Below are 23358 nucleotides of genomic sequence, written 5' to 3'. Positions count from 1 at the left end.
AACCCCCTCGATGGCCTGTCCCTAAAGATAGGTTCTGTCATTTCTCAGTGCATCACTTCAGAGCTCTTTTCAGATGCAAATGCTACATTTCTTTATCTGATAATGAAAGAAAAGTTGTTTTAGCATTTCTTCTCTCTCTTGTGATATAGCACTAAGATCCAGCGTGGTGTCTGCAAACTGAGAGACTGCAGAGGAAGTCTGGGTCACGCAGACTGCCACGATTGTGCAAGCAGTGAAACGAGTGCCCGCATTTCAGAAGCCAGATTTGTACAATTTGTGATTTGTGGTTGATTCTAAGCTCTTCTGTCCCTTTGTGTGTGAGGACTTTTATGAGTGTGTGTTCTTGTGCAGGTTCTTTGGCATCTAGTAACATGGGAGCTCAGGTTGCAATTTTTTCCTTGCTCAGGAAACTTAAGGGTTCATTTACAGGCTCTCTCCTCTTCCAATGGTTGCTTTTTCTGAAAAACTTTTAAAAACATTCTGATCACATTGAGACTCCTAACTGTCTTCCAGGTTGGTTGAAATCAGCCAGCAGTTCAAAAGTTTGGGGTACGCAAAAAAAAGGGACAGGCAGGTGGAGTCTTGCTTAAGCTTTCTTCATTTTGGATATCTGGCTTTAAAAAAAGCGCATGTTTTCATTTTGTGGGCCAGAAGTCTTTCACTGTAAAATATAATAATGCTCTTATAAACCACCTGAGCTAGTTATCTGAGGAGCACCTGGATCAGAAATGAATGTTAATCCAGTAATAACAGATAATTAAACTGTTATAATGGGTTTTTTAATCTCTCTTCTCCAGCTGTAGTTTTGCTTTTTGCCTTCATCAGGGAGATTATAATGAAGCACAGAGGGCTTCTAATCCAATCAAAATTCCTTAATGGATTGGAGTATTTGTTGTGCTTTCACATTTAAGCAGTGGTTACGGTACAAGCTTTAACTTCATTCACAGGGTTGCTATCTTGTTACTAAATTCAGCCTAGTGGTTTCATGTAGGCAGAAGAAAGGTGATTCCAGGGTACCTGATCTCCATGATGGTCCATGAACATCCATGTGGCAGGGCCAGGTTTGTGAAGGTGTCAGACCAGCTCTCAGCCAGGTGCCGAGGGGAGTTCACAAAACCAGCGCTCGGGTCCTGTCCAGTCCTACTGGCACCCACAGGTTCCTGGCAGTTCTGATTTGCACAAACAGATCGATGAGACCGTGAGTGGCAAAGAGCAGTTACAGCTCATCTCGGGCTGCATTCCCGTGAAGGTCTGCAAAATGCACGTTCCCTCTTCAGTGGCTCCGCGCGAGCTGCCTGATCTGCACGCACAACACGGCACACGGTTCCCTTTGCCGGGTAGCCGGTTAGCCGCTCGACAAGGAGGTTCAGACTCAGCTCTGCTTGCTTTGGAGCAGGGCAGGTACTGATCATTCCCTGAGCGTCTCCTGGTCTTCCCTGCAGCATGTCATAAGCGTGGCTTTTGACCTTCAGTCCGTAATGGCGTGCAGTGGGGAGCTCGGGGCTGGGAGGGCAGGATACAAACATGCCCTCTGTCTCTGTGCTGAACATCCATTGCAAAATTGCTTGCGATTGCAAGGGGCTAGGCTTTGCGATTCAAGTGATGCTATGCAGTCTTCTGGTGCCTCAGTGCCGAGCTTTGTGTGAGCTTGAACTGATGTGGCTTAAGCCCTGAACTCAGGTAATGGCTTTGTAGTTGAAAATCTCATGTGGAAGGAGCCTTACCTGTCCAGCTGGGAACTGTGTGTCTGCTTTGTTTTGCTCTATAGATTTCATCTGATTCTTCCCAAATGTCTGGGCTTCAAACCCTGATTTCTGTTTGGCAGCAGGTTACCGGCAAATGTTGCTTTGCAGTGCCTGACTACCTTCCTGCTATCGACTTCCTAATGTCATCCTTCTGGGAGCAAAATGAGGGACCTCCTGCACAAACCTTATTGGGTCAAGAGGTGCAAATTCAAGGAATTATTGATTCCTTGCCGTTCTGCAGACCGTGAGTGTCACTGGTAGAGCAGTGAATGAATTCGCAGTGCTGAGGAATGTTGAGGTCCTGATGCACATCTCGCTTTCGGATGTGCTAGGATCTACCTGTCTGAGCTGCAGTCCTTTTCACGTGCCAGGACTGTGATGCTCGGATCAGAGCACAGCATCTGTTTTGCACATTTCATTTAAGCCAGTTTAAAACAGTTTTTAAACTTGGTAAGATTATTGAAATACATTTATTATTATTTGTGCTCTCTTGAAAATGTTCTTAAGGTAGCTGAAGTTTTCACAGTTGTGCTGCAGTGGGTGCAGCTGGTCTTTAGGCACAATTTGTCTTCTGCTTCTCTTATTCACTCCTGCTGAGACAGGTTTTATGGCCACAAGGATTGAAATTGGCCTTCCGAAATTGAGTGTCACTAAACCTGGCTGAAAAGGACAGAGAGTTCTTTCTGTTACAGGTTTTATATAGATTCCATGTAACGATAAAAATCTGGGATTACTCAATGTCAATTCCCAGTTCTGTTCTGGATTATCCCTTTTAAGCGGAGCCAAGCACAGGGTTCTCCTTATTCATAAAGGTAAATTGTTTTAATAGGCAGATGTAACTACTCTGTCTGTCTGCAATACCAGTGTCCCCACATTTGTTACAGAAGACTAAAAATCAATGTATTTCCACTCTGCAAAGTAAAATTACCCCTTACATTTAGTCATCCAAAAGCAAACATGGTAGCTGCCTCTCTGCACTCTGTCATGACAGAGACAGTACAGACTCTAGCATTAGCTTGCCATAAAACTAAACAAAAATCTCAGGTTGGCCAAGATTGAGAATGAGGATGAATTTCTGTATTAATTAATTAATAGCTGTATTATTGACTACCAGACTTTCTGTGAGAGAGTTAGCTCTTCTACCCAGACTACTCCATCAGCTTTGATGTTTAGGAACAGAATATGTCTTGAGATGATTTTGGGAGTGAATCCTACGCAAGTCAGGTTTTTGTGTTTGATTCTTGCTCAAGTGCAATTAAGAGGGGCGGGGGGAGTAATTTAGGAAATCTCATCTGCTTGGAAATAGAGCTTTCAGGTGTAAGTCTTTCCTAAAGGAATTCAGTCCATGGAGAAAGCAGCACAATGGGACTCTGTAACTGCTGTGTGGCCTTGCAGGGTCAGAGTATGTGGTGCTGGAGAGCCGTGCAGCCTTCCTGCTCTTTATCAGACTGAGGATTCACCTCCAGCTCCTTGCACACCTGCATTAAAGCCCTCCTTGGGGAGCCTCGGACCATTTAATTGATTCAGTTAAATCAGTGACTGGTGCCAAGGACCAGTTTGTTTTCTAGGTTTCCTTTAGCAGTCCTTGAGGGCAATACTTGCTTCGGGGCAAGTGTCTTCTAAGCCTTACTGATGTCAGGTGAAGCAGTGGTTGCACAGAAGCTGAAGTCCTTTGTGGGTTGGCATTTGACCCTCCTGTACCTGCCTGAGCGAATATTGCGGAGGGTTGCTCTCCACTGAGTAGAAAGGCTGTCTAGCCCGGGCTCTTTGTACCCTTTCTTTTGAATTATCCCAGAGACCATTAAAAGGAAGAGGACTTTTATGTAAGGGACCTTGCACCACTTTGTGAAAGAATGTTAACTGTCTGCGCTGGTGTATGGGAAAGCGTCAGAGTATTTTTCATGCCTTTCTCAGATATAGTTAAAAGAATTAGCAAACGACGATACATAGAGAAGTGAGGCCAGTCCGTTGGGTTGTTTGGGGTTTTTTTGGCTAGACAAAGCACTCTGAATGTTCTCTGAGTGCTTGGCCACAACAATTTCTGTTTTCTCTGAGTCACATGCTAAGCTTGCTTTGAGAAGTCCTATTGTTCCTGTCAGCTGTCACAACCAGAACAGTTCTTCTGTCCATGAGAAGAATGGAGACCCCATTAGCACACTGGAGGGGGGTTTGCCAGCTGTTTGGTGTTTTTCTCACTTTGTATCATCAGTTCCATCGGGAATACTGGGATTTGTCTATACTGCATACAGCTCTATCATGTAAAGATACCCGATCTGTCTTTAAACCCTTCAGGTACTGAGCTTGTGTTCAGGCACTGGTATTGCCACGCAGATAACTTAGCCGTGCTGAACTCTGCTGGTAACTACTGCCAGTGGCGGGGCATTAGCACTCGATTTAAACTATCTGGTGCTGCCATTTGTGCTGCAGACACAAACATGGGTTTCATTTGTTTAGTAGGTTTGAACAGAATAAAACAAGAACCTATTCCTCTGTCCTCAGTTTATCTTAGGTAATGGAAGAGTATTTCTGGATTGGAGTCTTTCTGTCAACAGCTGAAATAGTGAGCTAAGGATTGGCTGGGACAAGTTACGGGACAGATGTGAGTAAGGGCTTGTTTGATGAAGAGTGGCTTTGTATGAGATCAGCATACTTAGTAAGCGCTCTTGAAGTTGGCTTGTTCTTGTATGGGGTTGCTTGTTTCTGTGACAGTCTTTCCAGCTAATGTGCAGGAGCCGATGGTTACCTGGCAGCACCCACCTTTAGCCCCCAATCCCTTCCAGGAGCACCTCAGTACGCGCATATTTGGCCAGAACTGATGGTACCTCAGAGCCAGAACACATCTTTCTCCCTCCTCAGATGTTCTTGGCAGAAAAATGTTTCATAAGGAGCAAGGTCGATTTCCTTAAAATTCTTGGGTTTAAGGTTGTTACTCCTATAAAATGAGTGAGCTCTATGGGAGCTCAGACTTGGTAACTCTGCAATTCTCAGGCAGGAAAGAAGGGCGTAGCTCTGATTTCGCTGGGCTGAAGTAGAAGGTGCCCAACTCAATTCACAGCTTGCCACTTCAGGACCTTTCTTAAGGTTGGGGTGAAGCCGGTCCTGTGATCTCTACACGGCGTCACTGCCCTGAGGCCAAAGCTGAAGGTGGCTCTTTTGCTGTGTGAAAGACCTTGTAGCATTGTTCCTGTGGCCTGGTCCCGCGAGTGGCCAGAGACAGCCCATGCAAGGGACACAAGCTGGTGACTTTGGTGCTTGCTTACCTGCTGCTGGTATTTATTCCAGATGTATGAAGAAATTTATTTTCCTCCTGTTTTCATTTACAGGCTCTTACGCTTGGAATTCCCAAGGACACTGCAGCCTCAAGGACTTACGGATAATGATTTCATGCCATTGCTAGACATTTGTGCAACCTCAGCTCTTCAGCACATCACTCCCATGTCCAGAGCACCAAACGTCAGGAGCACAATCCTACGGAAGGTACATGTGGCTAGCGTGGGCTTTAAGGGAAAGCCTTCAGCCCTGTGGCACCTTGTGCTCGCTGCCCTGGTTTTAGGCCTGCAGGTTGCTTAGGGATTCTGTAGTGGCAGATGTAAAGCTGAGGCTTTGACAAGCCAAGGCCTGCAAAAGCCCTGCGTGCTGGGGAGTGCGTGTGTAGATAGTGTAACGGGTGTCTTCTAGCAGCATTTAGGTTTTTTTTCTGGGCTGTTTTGTGTATTTTTGTTTTATTTATTTAGCCACCCTTAAACAATGGTTACATCATCAGCTTTAGGGCAAGAGGGGTGGGCCAGGGGATGGGGGGGCAATTGGATGTACCATAATTAAGGTGCTGCTCTTGTTCTGACAACGCTTTAAACAATTTACAAAATACATTTAAAGCAGCAATATGGCAATTTCCTCAGTGTTACAAGACCTAAGCCCGTCTTTTAGATATGGGGGATTAGGGCTCAGTGCTTACAGTGTGGATAGCCAGTGATGTGCTGCAAGCAGAGGTGGTCACCGGGAGGCTTCAGTGGCATCAACCAAGCAGAAGCTGAAGACGTAGGGGCACTTCTGTATCTAATGTTAACACAGGATAATTCAGTAACTGCTGAAATATGCTTGGGTGCCTTGAGGCTGAGCTTTACAGTAACGTTTACTCCTGACAAGAACGTTAGCGTTGGCACTATTTCAGTGGTGTCCGTATTTCCACTGCTAAAACCAATGAGATTATAGGCTACGCTAAAATAGGATTCATTATTTGTGTTCTTGTTAACTGCTTGTAAAATATAAAAACACCTAAACCCCCACCCTGTGAGATGAAGTGTCTATGCTTTCAGGAGTATCAAATGTCGGCCGGGCAAACGCGGGACAACTGCCACGAAGAGCAGCAGAGGTAACGTGGTACCTCACTGTTCTCCTGATGGCTGAATTAATGGTTTGCTGCTTTGCATCAACACACGGGTTCCCAAACTTCCCACAAGGGTCTCAGTTCTCCTACGGGAAGGTAAGGTGTCGTCACCCTTGCATTTGCTATAGATACCACTGTGGTGTTAGCTGAAACTTACGGAGCTGTAGCCAATTCCACCTTTCCAGAGAGGGCTGAACTGCCTCTTGTTCAAGTCAAACCTTTCTAAATGGTCTTTTAGAAGTAAAACTGCAAATTTTTATTTTTTTTTTTTACAAGCAGATAATAAATTCCCAGAAATCTTGAGGTTGGGTCGTTGGCCTTGCTATTACCTTCTTACCTTGAACTCTACTGTGTGCACTCATTGCAAGTAACACAGGGGCCTTACAAATGGCCTCGCTCTGGCAGCATCTACTGATGGCTGGCTTTTCTTTCAGACATTAGCATAGGGAATGGGAAGGCTCGCATCAGCGTGAATGGAGACTGAATGGGAATATTCGTCTGGATATGGAGGCCATAGCAGGAGGATGTGGTGGGAAGGCATGCTCTTGACCAGCCTGCGTTACCGGCACCAAGGAGTGGGTCAGCGAGACGCCAGCACGTTTCCCTGCAGGTTCACAAGGTAACCGCAGTCGGGAAATGTACAACACAGGATGCGTCCGGGCTCGCAAAGGCTGAGGTCGGTTTCTCTCACTTGCTCCTCCACTTCCCTTCTCCTGTGCTCCTGCCTTTTTGCTCTTTTCCCCCTCACTTTCACAACTTTTCGCTCTTTTTCTCACGTGCACATTTTTCTTCCTTTATCAGTTGTTGCTCTTGCACACGTCTTCAAAAGCTTTTTTTTTTTGATTGTGCTTTTTCTTTTTTTCCCTTCTTTCTTGCTCATGCTTTCCCCCTTCCCCCCTCCCCCCTTGTGCTTTTCCTTCTCTTTCTTTGCACTTGCTCTCCTTCTCTCCACTGACTTTCACTACAGTTACAGAGCTCATTCAGGAAAACCTTCTAGGATTGATGCCAGGTCAGTTATTAATGTTGTCTATACCTCAGAATAATGACCAAAGCCAGTAGCAAATAATGCTCAGAGGCTGCCACAGATTTGATAGAAGCACAATTGCAAGCAAAATTTGGCAATTTTGCAACTGGAAATGCTGGCTGCAAGAATTCAGTGGAAATGTGAAGGAAAGAGCAGTATCACTGCCCAGCTACACTGCTGCGACAATACTGCATCCACAGACACTGTGATATGATATTCACCACAAAATAGCCAGGAGCCCACTGCATTTGCAGAATTTAAGTACGCACAAAGAGGAAACTCGCTCCTTTCCAAGTGTTGCTTTTCTTCCGAGTGCTGATCTCCAGATTACCAGGGGAGGAGGCTCCTAGCTACCAGTAAGAGCAAGGAATTGATGATAAGTATAAGAATACAGGGTGGAAGGACAAACAATTATTTGTAAAGCTGGCTGACAGCAGAGCCAACAGCATTCAGTGGTGAAAGGGAAGCTGTACAGGTGGATTCTGACGCTGTAAACACAAAAACAAAGCTTATGGCTGATAGATTTGTTTTTATTATTATAGAACAGATGAACTAAAATAAGCCAACAATATAATTTTATGTCAACAGCCATCTTTCTAGCACAGGCGGTGGCTGACCCAATGTACCCTTCTCCCCCCCCTCCCCGGGCCTCTGGTCAATGGGAAGCAAATGGTGGCGGCTCTTGCACATGGGTTTTGGACTCCAGTGATCTTACTCTTTGTAGAGATGTGCCTGGGAAAAGAGGCGGCAGGGAAGCAGAGGAAGGCGTATATATGTCGTAGGAGCAATAAGCAGAAAGGCTTGTGGATCCTCTTGCATGTTCACATGTTGTGACCAGGCAGATGTGACAACTGGAGAATCACGCCCACTTTCAACACGTAGCAAGCCCCTAGTTGCTACTCTAGTCAAGCCAGGAGTTTCTTCCCATTCCAAGCTAACAAAGGGCAAGATGCACTCATGGGGAGTTTCTGGCAGGGGAAGGGGCAGTCTATGTAAAAACAAACCAAAAAAACACCCCCACCCCCCCCAAAAAAACCCCAAACCAACCTGCATTTTAAGCCACTTCAAAGTAAAAGTCATTTCTTATAATATAATAGATATTTTTTTAAATGGCAGGACCACCATCCTAGAAAGACAAAGGGCTTGCACTCAAGACCAAAGAAAGAAAAACAAAAAAAACCAAACAACCAAAAAAAAAAACCAACCAAAAAAACCAAGAGTGGCCCCACTCTCAAGCTTGGCTCTTTTCTTAAAAACAGCACTCATCATCTGTCTGAATAGGTGAAAGGAGGAGTGGACAGAAAATAAAATAAAATTGGTGCAACTTCTCGCCAGGTGGCGCATTAAACCAAAGCTCCACACAGTCCCATACGGCTACAGGTCCTGGGGTGGCAGCGTAATTTCTTTCAGCTTTCATTGCTGTGTATGTCTGTATGTATATCTGAACATATACATACACACGGAATATATAATATTGTTTTTAATGTTAGTTTTGATCCTGTAGGAGGGCTCATCTCTCTTTCACATGGTTCTGTGCTCCTGCGCTGTTGCTGCTCCCATTGCCGCTCCCGTTACTGCTGCTCCCACTGCTGCTGCAGAGGACCTCCGTGAGGTCGTCCATGATGGTGGTCTCTTTAGGGTCCACGAGGTTGAACTCCCTGATGAATAGGATAAAGTGTGTGTAGAGCGTGTTTAAATGTCCGTGCAGCTCCAGTGCCAAAGTCTCCTTAAAGTGTGAGGAGTAGATATGGGCCAGCACGTGGAACAGGTACTTGCAGATCTTCTTCACTAGGGACTCAAAGGAGTTTGGGAATTCCTTGCCTGAAAGGAAGACAGAGAAACACCACAATAGCTCCTTCAGCCCCACAGCAGCAACTCGCCCACCTTGTACAGCAGACAGCGCGCCTATCATCCTCTCACCTTGTTCTTTTTATGGGGATTCAGAGGAATAATCTAAGGAGGTTTTAAGCATTTTCTTGTGAAGTTAAGTTTTAAACCCAGCGGGTTCAAAAATCAGGAAGCAAGTGTAATCATTCTTTAAAACCCCACATTTTTTGCTACTGGCTGTAAAAATGAGGGGTTCTTCTGGGTCCTTATCTTGTTTGTCCAGGAGTAGCAGGTTTTTCCCCTGGAAGTACATAATGCTTGGGAGACCAATTCACAGACCCTGAAATGGAAGCTAAGGTACACGGACGGGCCGTGGTGGTGTGCAGTAGTTTGATTAAGAGTATATAACGGCTTCCCTCATTTCATTGTTGAATTCTATCAAATGGGAAAAGAAATGAAAGGAAATACGCGGTGCCTTCTATCACATGCAGCTGAAATTGTGCTTGCTGGAGCAGTGCTGTGCCTGCCTAGTAAAAGACGATTATTGGACAACTATTTTGGTAACACTGAAACCGAGGCAAGCAAAAAAGCGACACCTGCCATCCCGTGCGTGATGCACAATACAAAGTATGTTACTGGTCTGAAGTGCACCTCCACCACACGGACCAACCACCGGCATGAAAGGCCCTCACTGCCCTTGAACAAGCATATTTAAAAAAAATAAGTAAGGTCAACTGCAGCTGGCTTTGCTGCACCCTGTCTCTTTCCTGATCAAGCAGCTCATAAGCAATGGCTGCGAGCACAGCGCTTGCTCTACTGTAATGTCCGAGTTCCCCAATTATCTGTGGAAGGGGCTCAAGAAGCCAGCTGCTTTCAGCCACGATTAAGCCCACCTACCATAACTTCAGGTCTCTCTCTCCCCTGAACCAAAAGCATTGCATGTAGCAATTTCGTTAGGATACAAATTGAGTTAAAAGTTACTTTGCTATTGCTTTTCAATCCTTAAAAAAATCACATTCCCTTTTAATCTTTGGAAGGGAAAGGAGATTGCAAACAACCTGTGAGACAAGGCCTGGTTGGGCAAGGAAGACAGGCCACATTCCTGGCAATCCAATTTATTTCCCCCTTAATGCATTGGGGCTCTAAAGGCAATAGTAAAACAACAAGGTTAAGTTTACTAGCAGCAGGCTGAACACACATGCTGACAGTTCTCAAATTTCTATCCTCTCTCGATACAGGCTAGAAGATTTCAAAATGCTTGAAGAAAAAGATGTACCGATGATGAAATATAAGCCAAGGGGACGGAACTGTGAGCCATTCACCCCAGTTCATATGCCAACAGTGCAAGTCTGTCTTACTGCAAGAATGAACCAAACTTAAAAGTCTCCCTTAACAAAACAAAAAAAAATCCATCAAACAAGTGAGAAAGCTGTCAGGAATTAGCGCATACACTGAATGCCAACTTTTACCTTTCTTAACGGCATCTGCCCCAGGAAGCACCCGTCCAAAAGCAGACGTACCGTATTTTGTTGGAAAGACGTCCTCATCTGTCACTAGCTTCTGCACTGAGCTCATGACGAAGTCAACATACTGAGGAGCAGTGCACTTAATCTTCTTTCCCCGCTCATCATACCAGTAGTACTGTCTGTGGAGAGAGTTGACAGTGTCACCACATTACACCCTGGCGCCTCAGCTCAACTCCTCTGAGAGGTTAGTGTCTAAATAACATAAAACAACAGCCGCAACACTTCCAAAACACATCATAGCCGCTACACAAGAGATTCACTCCAGGGTATCTTCCTACACCAAAAGCCTTGAATTTCTGTTAGCCAATTTTGTTTCTCCCTGTCGGTTCAGTGGTAGTATCGAGCACAGAAAGCCTGCTGACAAGCCTGCATGGAGAGGGGCTCTGCTGAGGGGGGGTAACTCCCTACCCATGACAGACTGAGGGGTTGCTTACAGTCTATAGCACTGTACAGGAAAGCATTATGGAACTATTTTTAAAGGGCCACAACACTGCACAGTGATAAATTGGTGATCTGATGCTTAACATCACAAAACATACAGAAATTAGTCTTGTAGTGTAATATTATCAAACAGACAGAAGGTGGCCCCACAACACCAGCTTTTTCAAGCTGGTGCTCTGAAGCACTGGCAGCATTTTTAAGCGCTACAAACCCTGTCCCAAATCCAGTCTGGGGAAAGTTTTCAGGACCCTTCTGCACATCCCTACTAGCGTGCCTTAGAACTCTGCTCCTTTGGCTACAGACTCCACAAAACATCTGAACTTACATTTGACTCTGCCACCAGTGAATAATCCTGTTGGGCCTTATGGAACAGGAGCCATCACCATATTGTCTGGCTCATCAAAAGCAACCCTAGTTTAGTCAGATAGCCATAATCCTCTTGATTAACTGCAGCCATCCCTCACCTGCCAGACAATCTGAAGGCTACAAAAGCACTGAAGGTTTGTTACTTTTTTGTTTCTCTTTAAGTCATGGTTAATTGAAGCACCTCTAATTGTTACCAGGAGCAGCTATCCATCACATTAGGTACACACAAAGAGAAATGTTTTACAGATAAGGAATTTGGCAAAACATATTTTTAACTTTTTTTTTTTCCAATGTCACATTAGAGGTATCTTGAATTCCAGTTCCTGAACTCTTCCTTCAAACAGTCTAAGGTCCGGGCGCAGTCCTGTATCGTTATGGGACTGATAAGAAACCCATGGTGTTGGTCTTCCCAGAACACCGCATAGGTGGGGTTTGCCAACTACATTTGGAAGCAAGATGGGAAGTGGTCTGAGCATCGTAACTTGGCTAGGAAGACCCCTCCCTCACCCAGCACGTGAGCCCATAAAGCCAGGGCACCGTTTTTGGCCTGTCTGCTCAGCTCCAACGTGCTGCTGTTGGCTAATGATCAGTTATCTGACATTACTCACACAAACCACTCTACAAGCCTCATTGTAGCCCTAGACAAAATACCACTTCAGTGTGATGTTTAGCCACCTTCGGACATTGTTTTGTTTTTTTTTCTTGCACGGAAGATAAAGATTAAATGTTTTTTCTGTGTCTAACAGGACTAGACTGCATTGAACTGGAAGGATCTACATGCCACTGGGAAAGTGAAGCTTTATGTATACTGACCAGCAGAACAGTCCTGAAGCAACTAAAGAAAAATGTTAAGTAGCAAATGAAAAGTTTAACTTTACAATGTGTTTTCATTGCCCTGGAAGATTCTTCAGGGACCTGAGGGTGGTGAGGTGAAGACACTAATGATACTCTTCATGCCCCAAGCCATATGAAAACAAGAGGAAGCTACAGAAGTAAGTAGAGTAGTTCAAACTTTTAAGAGAGGAAGGGCAACTGAAAACCAGTTCAGCAGACACTTAAGGTTTAGAATTTTTCTTTCAGCTCATTTTCAGCCTGTGGTGCTTGGTCACTCTGTTTACTGGAGAGAGCAGGACTGACTGCAAAAGGGCATAAAAAGATGAGCAAGTGGACGAGAACAGCAGGAGTTAAAAGCTCTTTGTAGGGCTACGTCAGGCACCAAAAGTAGCATTTGGGCCCTTAGGCGTAGACTGTGTCCTTCATCACTGCTTACTTCCTTTATACAATCCACATATAAGGAATTACACAATGTTAGTGCACAAACACAAGCCACCTCATTTGTCTAGTCCTGCAGTAAGCTGCAGCAAGACAGTTCTAGGCAACTCGGACTTATTTTGCGTCTTAAGACAAAGCTTGTTGCCAAGAGCAGAAGCAGCCTGGGCTGTTTGTACCTCAGCAGCTTTCTCATGCTGCAGAAATCCTCAACTGCAAGATAGAAAGCATAGTTTAGAGTTGCCCTTAGGCACAAAAATGAATCTGAATAATTGGATTTTAGTTAAAAGAAACAGTTTGGCAACTGTACAAGTTCACTTACATGAAAATGTGAGTGACTGAATCTGCTGTAACATCCCACTGCATACCCTTTTTGCCTTTCCTTGAAAATTATGCAAAATACCAATTAAAAGAAGAATCATTAGGAGTAAGGGGATAACTACAAGGATTGTCCTGTTGATTAGAATCTTGTGTCTTCCTCATGTTTCCAGTGCTGTGAACAGAGTCTTCACAGGTCTTGGAGGAGGAGAGGAGCCCCCGACACGCCATGAACGCCTCGCACCTGGTACGCCGCTCCCGCCCGTGCTGGAGTTATCTCCGTTAGCAAGACAGGAAGCAGGCTGGGGCCGTGGAAGGGCTCGGCTGGGCACAGGAGCCTAACTGCATTCCACCGCTGGCACTGTGACAGTACAGCCCCATATTAGGCAATGGATGGGAAGCAGAAAGGACAAGACGGCGACACTTAAAGGTGCTTTTTGAAAAGTGCTCACATGATACTGATTTTGATTATTTTATGTCCTACGTAAAATTCTGGCAGATTTAAGCTTCCCCAGTACAGAGAGCATGAGGAATTTGCAGCTCCATCCTAATCCCAGGGAGAAATGGCTATGGGTTTAACAGAGAAAAGCCTATGATGCAAATAATAAAGTATAACATATATGAAGTCACAGTGCTGCATCTTAATATTTGTACATAGGTATTTTATCCCTTTTCCTTTAAAACACTCTGGGTTTGTGTTGATGACATAGAAGCCAAGGCAGGTCAGAAGTTACATCAGTGTATTAGAAAAGCTTCTGGAAGGAGGGGAAAAGCAAATGCTGTGGAGATTATGGGGACTGGAAAGGGAAGAGAGACAGTCCTGCTAGAAATACCAAAAAGATGGGTTATGAAGAATGCAGGATAGCAAATTGTATCAAACACAAGGGCAGTAATACAGCGCTTGCCAGCAACTCAGAAGAGCTGTGATGGTTTGATAGGGGCAAAGCAACGTTTCAATGGGAGGAAAAAAAAAAAGAGAAAGGAGCCACCATGTAGACGCATAGAGCTTGGGGGACTTACTTAACTATAAGAAAATGCAAAACATACAAGTTTGAGTGAAGATTTCTAAAAGGAAATACCCCCCATATGCAGAGATGCTATGGGCAAGGTAGACATGAGAAAGGAGATTGCAAGATTAGAAGAAATGAGTGATAAGGAATTATCACATAAGGAATTTCAATGGAACAAAATGAGACCTTTCACTCTTCTCTGTGGGCTGCCTAGAAGTTTGCATCCGCCCTTGATTTCTGCCTCAGGTGTGATCGCTGCCTCATGAACAGCACTTACACATGCTCTTAGTTACTCCGCTCACTTCAGCTCTTTTGAGAATTTTTGCCCAAATGTCAGCTAGAAAACCAGTTTACAGCTCATGGTGCTTTAAAGCTAGTTTGTGTAATAATAAGCTATAAAGCATAGCTAAATCTAAATAGTAAATATTGTGTTGAAAATACAGTACCTGCTTTACAGCAAGTGATAAACATATTAATGAGCAAAATTAAGTCATTCCCAAAGTTACATTCATGCCACCTTTGTTAAATTTTGAAGATAACTGCCCATTCTGGTATTTCTCTTGGCATTACCCCACCTTGCCAGCAAATGCTTCCATCTGTTCTACAGGGAGACAAAGTTTTGGTCAGATGTCTCTTAGTAACCCTAAGCAGAAATTCTCTTCCTCATTGTGTGCAGATGGCTGTGCTGTCTCATGTATCTGACAGAGGGCTGAAAGCTGCATCTGTCTGCAGTTTGTCAGTTGGCCACAGCGCCTCTGAGATGTTAAAAACCTTACCTCAAATATTTAACTGCGAACCAGTGTTTATTTTGCCAGCAAATCCTCTAAACTTAGGATTGAGTATTTGCAGTGCATTTGGAGGCAAAGTAACTCGACAAGCAACCCGTTCTCAATAGTTCCTTCAACATCTCAACCCTAAGTACAAAAAGCATTCCTTAGGTATGACCAGAATGGTGTGATCCAAAACACGCCTTAGAGAACGGGGCAGGGAAAACATAGAAGAGGAACAGAATGCAGACCTTCATACTGAAGAAGAAATCAGCACTGAAGAAAATGGCACCCTGCGCCCTTATTCCAAGGCACTGTAAGTCTGTGGCAATCTGACAGAGGTAGATGCTATTTTACTCCAAAGTACCCGAACAAATGGATCAGAGGTGGCCAAATCTGGAGTGTCCATCAGGTTAACCAGCAACTGACACTAACATTTCCGTGATACTCTTTATATATGGGAGACAGCTCAGAGGCACAATAAATCACATCAACTGGTGTTTCTCCAACACAATAAGCGTGTCCTTGCCTCACTTTGTTAGAGCAAGATTAAAAAAAAAAAAAAGGGGGGAGGGGGAAGTGACATATGGCTTAGTCATAACTGGGTATGAACAAATGAGCACCTTTGAGGCAGTTCCCCATGTTCCATTTAGGCATATCTCTTCCAAAAGGGAAAAGCTGGGAAAGGCAGATGATAAGGACAAGGATTATCCAAAATTGTCATTAGAGATATTTGGAGAACACACTTAGGAATAGGGCCTTCAAAGCTGCACTGCACTGAGGCGCGTAGCTCGGTGATCTCACCTCTGTTTTTCACAGACCCGCACGCTTGATAGAAGAATAAAATATGCAGCCTACGGTTTGCAAACATGAATCAGTCATCTGCCCCCAAGTACAGGAAGATACTTGAGTTATGATTTAGCTAAACACAAACCGTTTCAAGTTCTTCACCCAAGTGCAGACATGCTTCCTGTTATTCCCAAATAGTGCAATTTTTCCAAAACAAAGGATAGGAACATTCTGCTATTGGTCCTCACCACTAAAAATACAGACTACAGCTGGAGCCGCCTACAGGCACTTCCTTTCTTTATTCTGCAGCATAAATTGCTTACAGGGAACTCTTGTTTACAAGAGTCACTAGAGCAGGATGGAGCAACACTTACGTAGGTTCCCTACCACCACCTTCTCCTTTTAGCCACTATTTCCCATCAGCCAAGTGGATAAACGGTTAAACTCAGTCCTTGGGACAGCCAGTGCTACATCAGGAATTAAACAGGAGAAAGCCTGGGAGCAAGAGTCAACAAAATACTCCTCTTACTGATCACTATTTCTCACTTGGAGGCATGCTGTCTCCTTTTGATAAAATCTGGGTCCAGCAGAGATTTATTACTTTCTGCTCCAGCCTGCTTTCAAGGTCCCCAGCATGGCCTTTAATTCTCTACTGACAGTTATCTTTCCAACTTCTACATGCAAAAATATCCTCCATGCACTTTGTGTTCTTTAGAGTGCTCTCAAAGAAAGCCCCTGATACTCATTTCCAGTGTACAAGATAGCCCAGTGCATTAAGCAAGGATTCCTTTCGAAGCACTACGTAATTGTTGTCAGAGATACAATACATTGCTCTGCTTCTGTTGCACGCATTCCCTGGGATGTTTGTTTGATGTGCTATAACATTAAGTGCTCGGTCTTCTGCTTTAAAAATCCATCTCAACTAAATTAATCCCAGGAAATGCAAGAGGAGGGAAGAAAAGGACTATCAACACATGTGCTGGAGAAAAATAGCCCCAGTACAACAGGCTCATTCATACCCGACTAGATCTCATATTCCATCATGTTGGACTGTGCTAATCAACAGCAGGAGTTTATGGTAACTTTTTCTTATGTTCACCATGTACAGTAAAACTACAAAGCTTTCTTTCATAAGGGACAGCTAGTCAATGTTAAAAAAGTCTACTAAGTCCTACAGGGGGAAAGTGCCAAACCAAAACGTTTTCCTTACTTCTTTGCAAAGCTGCCACTTGTGTCCTCTGTGCCCAGGGGCTCAGGCAGAAAGCCAGTGGCTCACGTCAGGCTAGAGGTTGTCCATCAGCAGCCTGCTGCTCTGTCAGCATTCCAGCTACCAAAAGCACCCTCCGAGGTTTTCGCAATTCGTTTATCCTCCCTGGCCTTCTATGGAATCCCAGCACTGTTACCAGTAAGGACGGTTTTGCCTTGCTCCTCTTCCCCTCTCCCCCCAAGCTACACACGTGGTAATCTGCCTCTCTGATCTGACCTTACAAAACCAGCTCAGAACAGTCAAAGATTCTTGTCCTTCTGGTCCTCCACAAAACCAGATTTCCACCGCCCTTCACTGCTGAGGGGAAAGAAGAGGATGCACAGCGGCCACGGTCTCACTAAGCAGAGATCTGCTGTAAAACACTTGCCCGGTGCCATATAATACAAATACAAATCTTCCCCCAAGCAACGCTGAAGACTTCATGGAAACCCTGTAATTGTAAATATCGACTTACGTATTGCACACTGCCATGGTCTGACATGACTCTCCTGTACAGAATTCTGAGATTGTACTATACTGTAAGTTGATGTGATGAAAGAAAGTTGTTGCTGAAAAATAAACACAAAGGAAAGAAATTTAGACGTAAAATACTTTCAAATACTGGTTATCCTCCAGACAATTAAATAGAGCAAGTGAAGTGACCTCAGAGTCTTGAGCTTGCATACAAATTTAAACATGATTTAGCTAAATGAGCCTAATGCTGAACTGCAAAACAAAGAGGTACACAGAATGAAAGCTCTTGTTTTGATTTAAGATGAAAGCAGCATGATGCATCAGCTCTTATTACTCACTAAGCAGTAAGACTGGAAAGTGTCTCCGTCATCAGCCTCACCTTTACAGTAGAACACTCTACTACAAGCTGAAGGCAAACAATTTGTTATGTTCTTTTGAAGTCAGACTTAAAATGTACAGTGTCTATAAAGCAGCATTAATAGTTCTCATGCCATACTGCCCTTAAAAAAAAAACCAAAAAACTAGCATGAAAACTAGTACGCGTCTACTTTTTCAAAATCTCCCAAGATATTTTAACACTTTAATACTCCTCAGGGGGCACCTCACTTTTTCTTAATGAGACTCTAAACTTTCCAAGTGTGCAGTTTAAAGTAGTTTCTTGTTGCTACCACATACTGTTAAAAATATAAACGAGGCTGGGTCATAGCTGCAGGTTAGGACTGGCAGATGAAGCAGAAGCACAGGAAGTATTGTAAATCAGAACTGAGATGCACAGGTTCAGCATTCAGTCACAGTACTCAGTCACCTCTCTCAGTTCCGGCTTGACTACAGTTTACATTCACAAAAATTCCACCGAAGCTTGGAAGGAAGTAGGGAGGAGAAATCCAACCAAAAGACTTCAAAACTTCTGGCTTTAAGCATAACTTGCTTTACACACAAGTCTTAATAAACTACCATTTTTACAAGGTTTCTGGAAGACCAATAGCTTGAGTCAGAAACATGCTGAACCAGCCGCTTTAGCAAATAGTCAAAGGGAATCTGATGGTCCTCAAAAGAGCATCAAAAACTTTAATGCCCTCAGCACCACAGTGAGGGAGTTGGAAGGAGGAAACGCATCAAGGCGTCCACGCCGCTGAGCACAGTTGGTTTGCATGTAAGTCAGCTTAATTACTATTCAAGGTATAATGACGTGCATTATGCAGTACGCATAAAGAGTCATTGAGTGTTTTTCTAAGCACTGAAAACAGTAAGAAGAAACCGTGAATGAATGCTTGGGTGTGGACAGCAAGCTCAGAGCTGTGCGATCACAATACTCACTGTTGCTGGCTAGCCACTCGTTGAGGTCTATTTCTCGTGGTAACATCACTAGCTCCTTAAATTCGAAGTCAGTAATTCTGGATTTCGTGTATTCTGGCTCTAGGTACAGCTTCTTCTCTTCCGGTGCTGGCTTTTTACCATTTGGCTTTCCCTTGGACTTCCTGCGAGAGAGTAAAAAGAGAGAAGAAAGGTTACCTTTACTGTCGGTGAACAGCTACAGAAACCTGCAAGAAGCTGGTTTATCCAAACTCCTGTATTTGCTCCTCCTGCCTTCTCTCCCCTCAGTTTTTTTTTTAATTAAAGCAAAAGACAGTTTCTTAAAAAGCATATTTGAACTCAGTCACTTTTTCCAAGTAACACTGGAAGTTTTGAATGGCGTTCAGAAACTTGAGACTGAGCTGCTCCATCTCCATTGCCCTTCTGTCAGTTTAGATTGCAAATTATTGGGAGAGTGACAGTCTCCCTTTACGCCTGTGAACAGTCGTGACAGCAGAATGGCACTGTGCCTGAAGGAACCACTCTGACGCGAGTACACCAACAATCTGCTGCATCATACAGTTAACTGTCACCTGCAGAACGGGCGTCTGAGGGACCGTAAAGCGGACTGCTGCCAGAAGATAGCTCTCGGTTGGAAAAACGCTCTTTCCGCACAATGTGCTGGCACTGCTCAAAGCGACAGCATTCCTCGCTACTCCAGCCCTCCCTACGTTCTGTGGGACACCAGAAGCCTTCTGGAAGGGAGCATCTGTGACTCCAGCTAGAAGCACTGATAAGTACAAGAACACGTGCTTTCTCAGCTCCCGAGGTACTTGAGACAAAAAGATCAGAGTTCTTTTTCTGAGAATTCTTTAAAATCCAATGCATTATGAAACAAGCTTCCATTTGGATTTCTAAAAGCAGACAAACCACATTCCATAAAATGCATTTATCTCCACAGCATACTGTGATTTTTCATCTCCCATTTCTAAAGTGTTTGATGTAATCTCTAGAGTTTTCCTCCCACTCTGTTTTTAACATCCTCAAACTTGACTCTCAACCCAACCCGTCGTCCTGGGCCGGGGGGTTCAGTAAGGACTTCTGAGGAAGGACGGCGGGTCAGCACTTTGGTCTTTTAGGCTATGTGGTCAAACAGCTGCATATCCATGCGTTTCTACAGTTAAAAAATCCACCTAACCAGAGGCAGAGGATACGTTAAATGGTGAAGGACAAGTGCAGTAAGGCAGTACTTGCTGTGTGCTATCACATGAACACAAAGAAGAGATGCCAGGATTTTTTAATGTCTGGTTTTCTTGGTTAAAGAGGTTTTCAAGGATCTGTAAAACCAAGACAAGCCCATCTTTGCAGATGACTGCATTAAGTTTGCTGTTGAAACTCATCAAGATCCCATCCAAAGGAAATTGACCTTACGTTCTGCTCTTAACACCCTTTAAATGATCTTCCAGCTGTACCCCTGTCTGGAATACACACAGGCTTGATTTTTGCTGTGAGGATGGGATGCACATCTTTCCTGGAATGGTGTTTGAAGCGTCAGCGCTTTCCCCAAAGAAAGCGTAATTATTCAGATTTCTCTCTTTATGGGCTCTTTACTGATCTGCTCATTAAACCCGTCTCCAGAATGACTCATCCTTCACATCGTCAGCTCTGCAGTAGGGAGAGACCGAGATTCACCTTCCACAAGAAAGGCACACCGTAACTTACTACAGCTTGGTCACCAGCACTGCCACTCTTTATTGGATTGAACTTGCATGGAGTCTTGTCACGCTTCTCTCAAACCAGTAAATTAAGACTAGAGGGACTTTTAAGACTTTAGGAAGGCCATCATCAAGGAAAAATCAAGGAAAACTTAGTGACAGCCGCACGATACATGCTTACACCTTCACAGTGTATTTACAAACCAAGGATGTGCAGAAAGCACTGTAGGAGGTCTCTGGTAAGGAAAAGATGGTCACACTTTATTGCCATATGTTAATGAGAAAGGTTTGTGCTTAGAGAGAGGACACTTGTGACACAGAACACCTTCTTAAAGAATACAAATACAGTATGAGAATAAACTAAAACCAGTATATGGGAAGATAAATTTAGCATGTAGCTACTCTTGCACATTTCCTGCCATCTCTTTTTTCCACAGCAGTGCATTCCAATTCAAACGAAGCCTGCAAGATTTGTCCCTTATGTTTATTTAATGAAGTAGCCTGGACTAATTCTCATAGCTGCTCCACAAAGGGATGTTTTAGGACACGCAAAGTCAGATGTTCCTCAGCACAGGGCTCTTCATACAGAGGGGTTGCTCAGTTAGACCAGCAGCTCCTGCTTGTCAGCTGACTATTCTTGTCTTCAAACCCTTACATTTGCTAGATCTCGTCTGAACCTCACCATGTAAAAATAAGCTATAGATAAGAAAGAAAAGTCCGTGAAAGCAAAAACTGCAGGAGGGCCTTAAAAGGATTTAAAGAAGCTATGAAAGATATATGTAATTTATGCTTGGGCCTAAGACTTCAGATTTTCAAAGAGCTTGAGATGATATTTGAGGAAAATGTAACAGCATTGTCTCGTTCAATAGTCCGTAACCAGACTGTATAGCAGATGAAGCAACATGTTTGACCTCTTCTTTTTGCAGGAATACCATGTTAAGACTTGAAACGACCTTACCCTGACAGTCAACAGCATAAATCCAGTTGAAACTATGTGCTTGGCCCTGAGCTAGTAAAAAATACTCCAGGCCATGGATTTGCTTAATTCCCAGCACAGGCTGCCTTACTCCTACACTGCTGAAACCAAGCCTGGCACGCTACATACAGCACCTTCATACCTGCTGGGCCTCTGACAGACAACAGTAAGGTCTATTCAGAATATACTCTTTAGATTTTTTTTCAGCCGGTTTGGGTTTAGTGGGTTTTGCATTTGATTTGGGGAGGCAGGATTCATGCATTCAAAGATAAGTTGATTTTTTAAGAAAAAAAATTAGTTCCAGTAACAATCATGCAGAAAATACCTTCAGCTTCAGAGACCGTTTTGGCAAACCGCATTAACCACATTTGGGGAGAAAAGTTATCTGTGAGAAATAGTTTGGATAGAACAGAGTTTGTGTCTTTGCTACTTCAGGACACTTAAACAAAGGGCCCCAGGTTAGGGGTCTGCCACGTCAGCTAAAGAGCAGTCTTCAGAGGAGAGGAGGAGGAGGAGGAGGGGAGAGAGAGATGACGAGGTCAAAGACAGTCTGTCATAGAGCCAGGCTGTGGAGGAAAACCACAGAAGAAAGCCAGACATACGAGGCTGAGGCAAGCCTTCCACTGAATAGGAAAGGAGTGTGTACCTCATTCTCACTTCAACATCTTCTCCTCATTTCAAGAAAAGAAACAAAAATTCAACACTACATACATTTCACAATTTTGCCAATGCAAACAACCATATGTCATCCTTTTACAAAACCCCAAACCCCTCATTTACACACAAATGTCAGCTCTCTGTTAAATCAGTCCATGCAGCCACTTTGCGCCTTTTCAACAGATTGCATAAGTCTTTCCACAACTGCCTTGTGCTGGAACTGGACCACTTCAAACAGAAGCTTCCGGAAGGATCCCATGCTCTGCCCTTTTCCAAAGCTCTGGCTCAGTTTAAACAAGAACCTGACTCACGGGTATCATCACTGAACCTGCAAAATGCCCATAATCACTGATATCCAAGGGTTTATTCACGCAACTGAAACCTGAATGTCAAATCACCATGTGCAGTACAACCTTCTTTTTAACCTTCTGCAGCTGCTGAGAACTAAACCAAGACCACAGAAATTGTTTCTACCAGCAGATTTTCATGACCTGCATGCACTACAGTTGGGATACCTCATGGCCCAAATACTTTAAGTGCAAACTAAAAAAAACTCCAGTCTTAAAAATGCCAGGTTTTGAACTGGACCACACATCTTCCTTCAGTTAGGCAGAACTTAGGTTACAGTCAGACTTACTTGTAGTAATTGAGTCATGCTTAGTCTAGGCTGTAAAACTGTGGGTTTAGTTTGGAAACTGTCAATACGAGTCAACACTAAAGCATTTGCTGGAGCATACAGCAGTACGGAGAAAACAGTTTTAGAAACATTGATTGCGTATGATTAACAATCAACAAATAATAGTTCCATATTCTAGATAAGCCAAAGCTCATACGTTCACAATTACCAGAATTACCAAATAGCATGAAGTTTAGAAGCTGGCTTCCTTCTTTCCTTCTAAGCCCCCCTACCTCCAAGTTCACTGTTGCTTCAAAGACTTACAAGAAAACACCATCGACCTGGAACCAACTCCAAAGGTGCAAAGTGAAGCATCCGTTCTTTCCTTTGTTGGAAGCTGTTCACGTTCAAGATGCCTTCCTCAATTTTTCGTTTTATGTTTAAAGTACACAAATAAGAAAAATTTTGTGCAGCCATTTCTGAGATGTCCCAGAACACCCTTATAAGTGAAAACTATAGCAGTAAGCATTCCGCAACAGCTCGTTCAGCCTGCTTTCAATGAAAAGAAAAGTGACAAGAACAGTAGAGTGTTACTGTTCTATTTAGGAAACACCAAAATCCATGACCTGTAGATAATTACTTGGTGGAAAACATAACTAAATGTCATATAAGACCACAAAAAGTGCAGTACATTTCAAAACACTGCTACAGGGACCCTATAGCAAACCAAAGTCCTGATTCATGTTTACCTGTGTCTGTCTTAAAAAATAAGAGAATTCTGCTAAATGTGTCTTAACACATCCATGTCAGATCAACAGCATCTCCAAAGCAGCGGGAGGAATAGCTGTTACACAGCAGTCCAGTGAAGGTCTGTCAAGAGGTTAGACCAAAACCTGTCTATCAGTGCTTAAC

The 23358-nt window shown here is 43.8% G+C and overlaps 1 protein-coding gene across 1 annotated transcript in view; it reads right to left on the bottom strand.

Annotated features, from left to right (window-relative positions):
* Positions 1–7699: 7699 nt before the first annotated feature.
* Positions 7700–23358, bottom strand: part of MOB2 (MOB kinase activator 2) — a 99474-nt gene continuing 83815 nt past the window's right edge. The window contains exons 2-5 of the mRNA XM_035892854.1: positions 18507–18667; positions 17191–17284; positions 10504–10628; positions 7700–8977 (exon numbers count right to left, since the gene is read on the bottom strand). Of these exons, the coding sequence (XP_035748747.1) occupies positions 8667–8977; positions 10504–10628; positions 17191–17284; positions 18507–18667 (691 nt within the window). The 3' untranslated portion in view covers positions 7700–8666. The remainder of the gene's footprint in view (positions 8978–10503; positions 10629–17190; positions 17285–18506; positions 18668–23358) is intronic.

Source organism: Egretta garzetta, unplaced genomic scaffold (assembly GCF_000687185.1).
Source record: "Egretta garzetta isolate BGI_Z169 unplaced genomic scaffold, ASM68718v1 scaffold44, whole genome shotgun sequence".
In the NCBI taxonomy this organism is placed as follows: Eukaryota; Metazoa; Chordata; class Aves; order Pelecaniformes; family Ardeidae; genus Egretta; species Egretta garzetta.
Note: the sequence above shows the minus strand (reverse complement) of the source record. Positions and strands in the feature narration are given on the sequence as shown.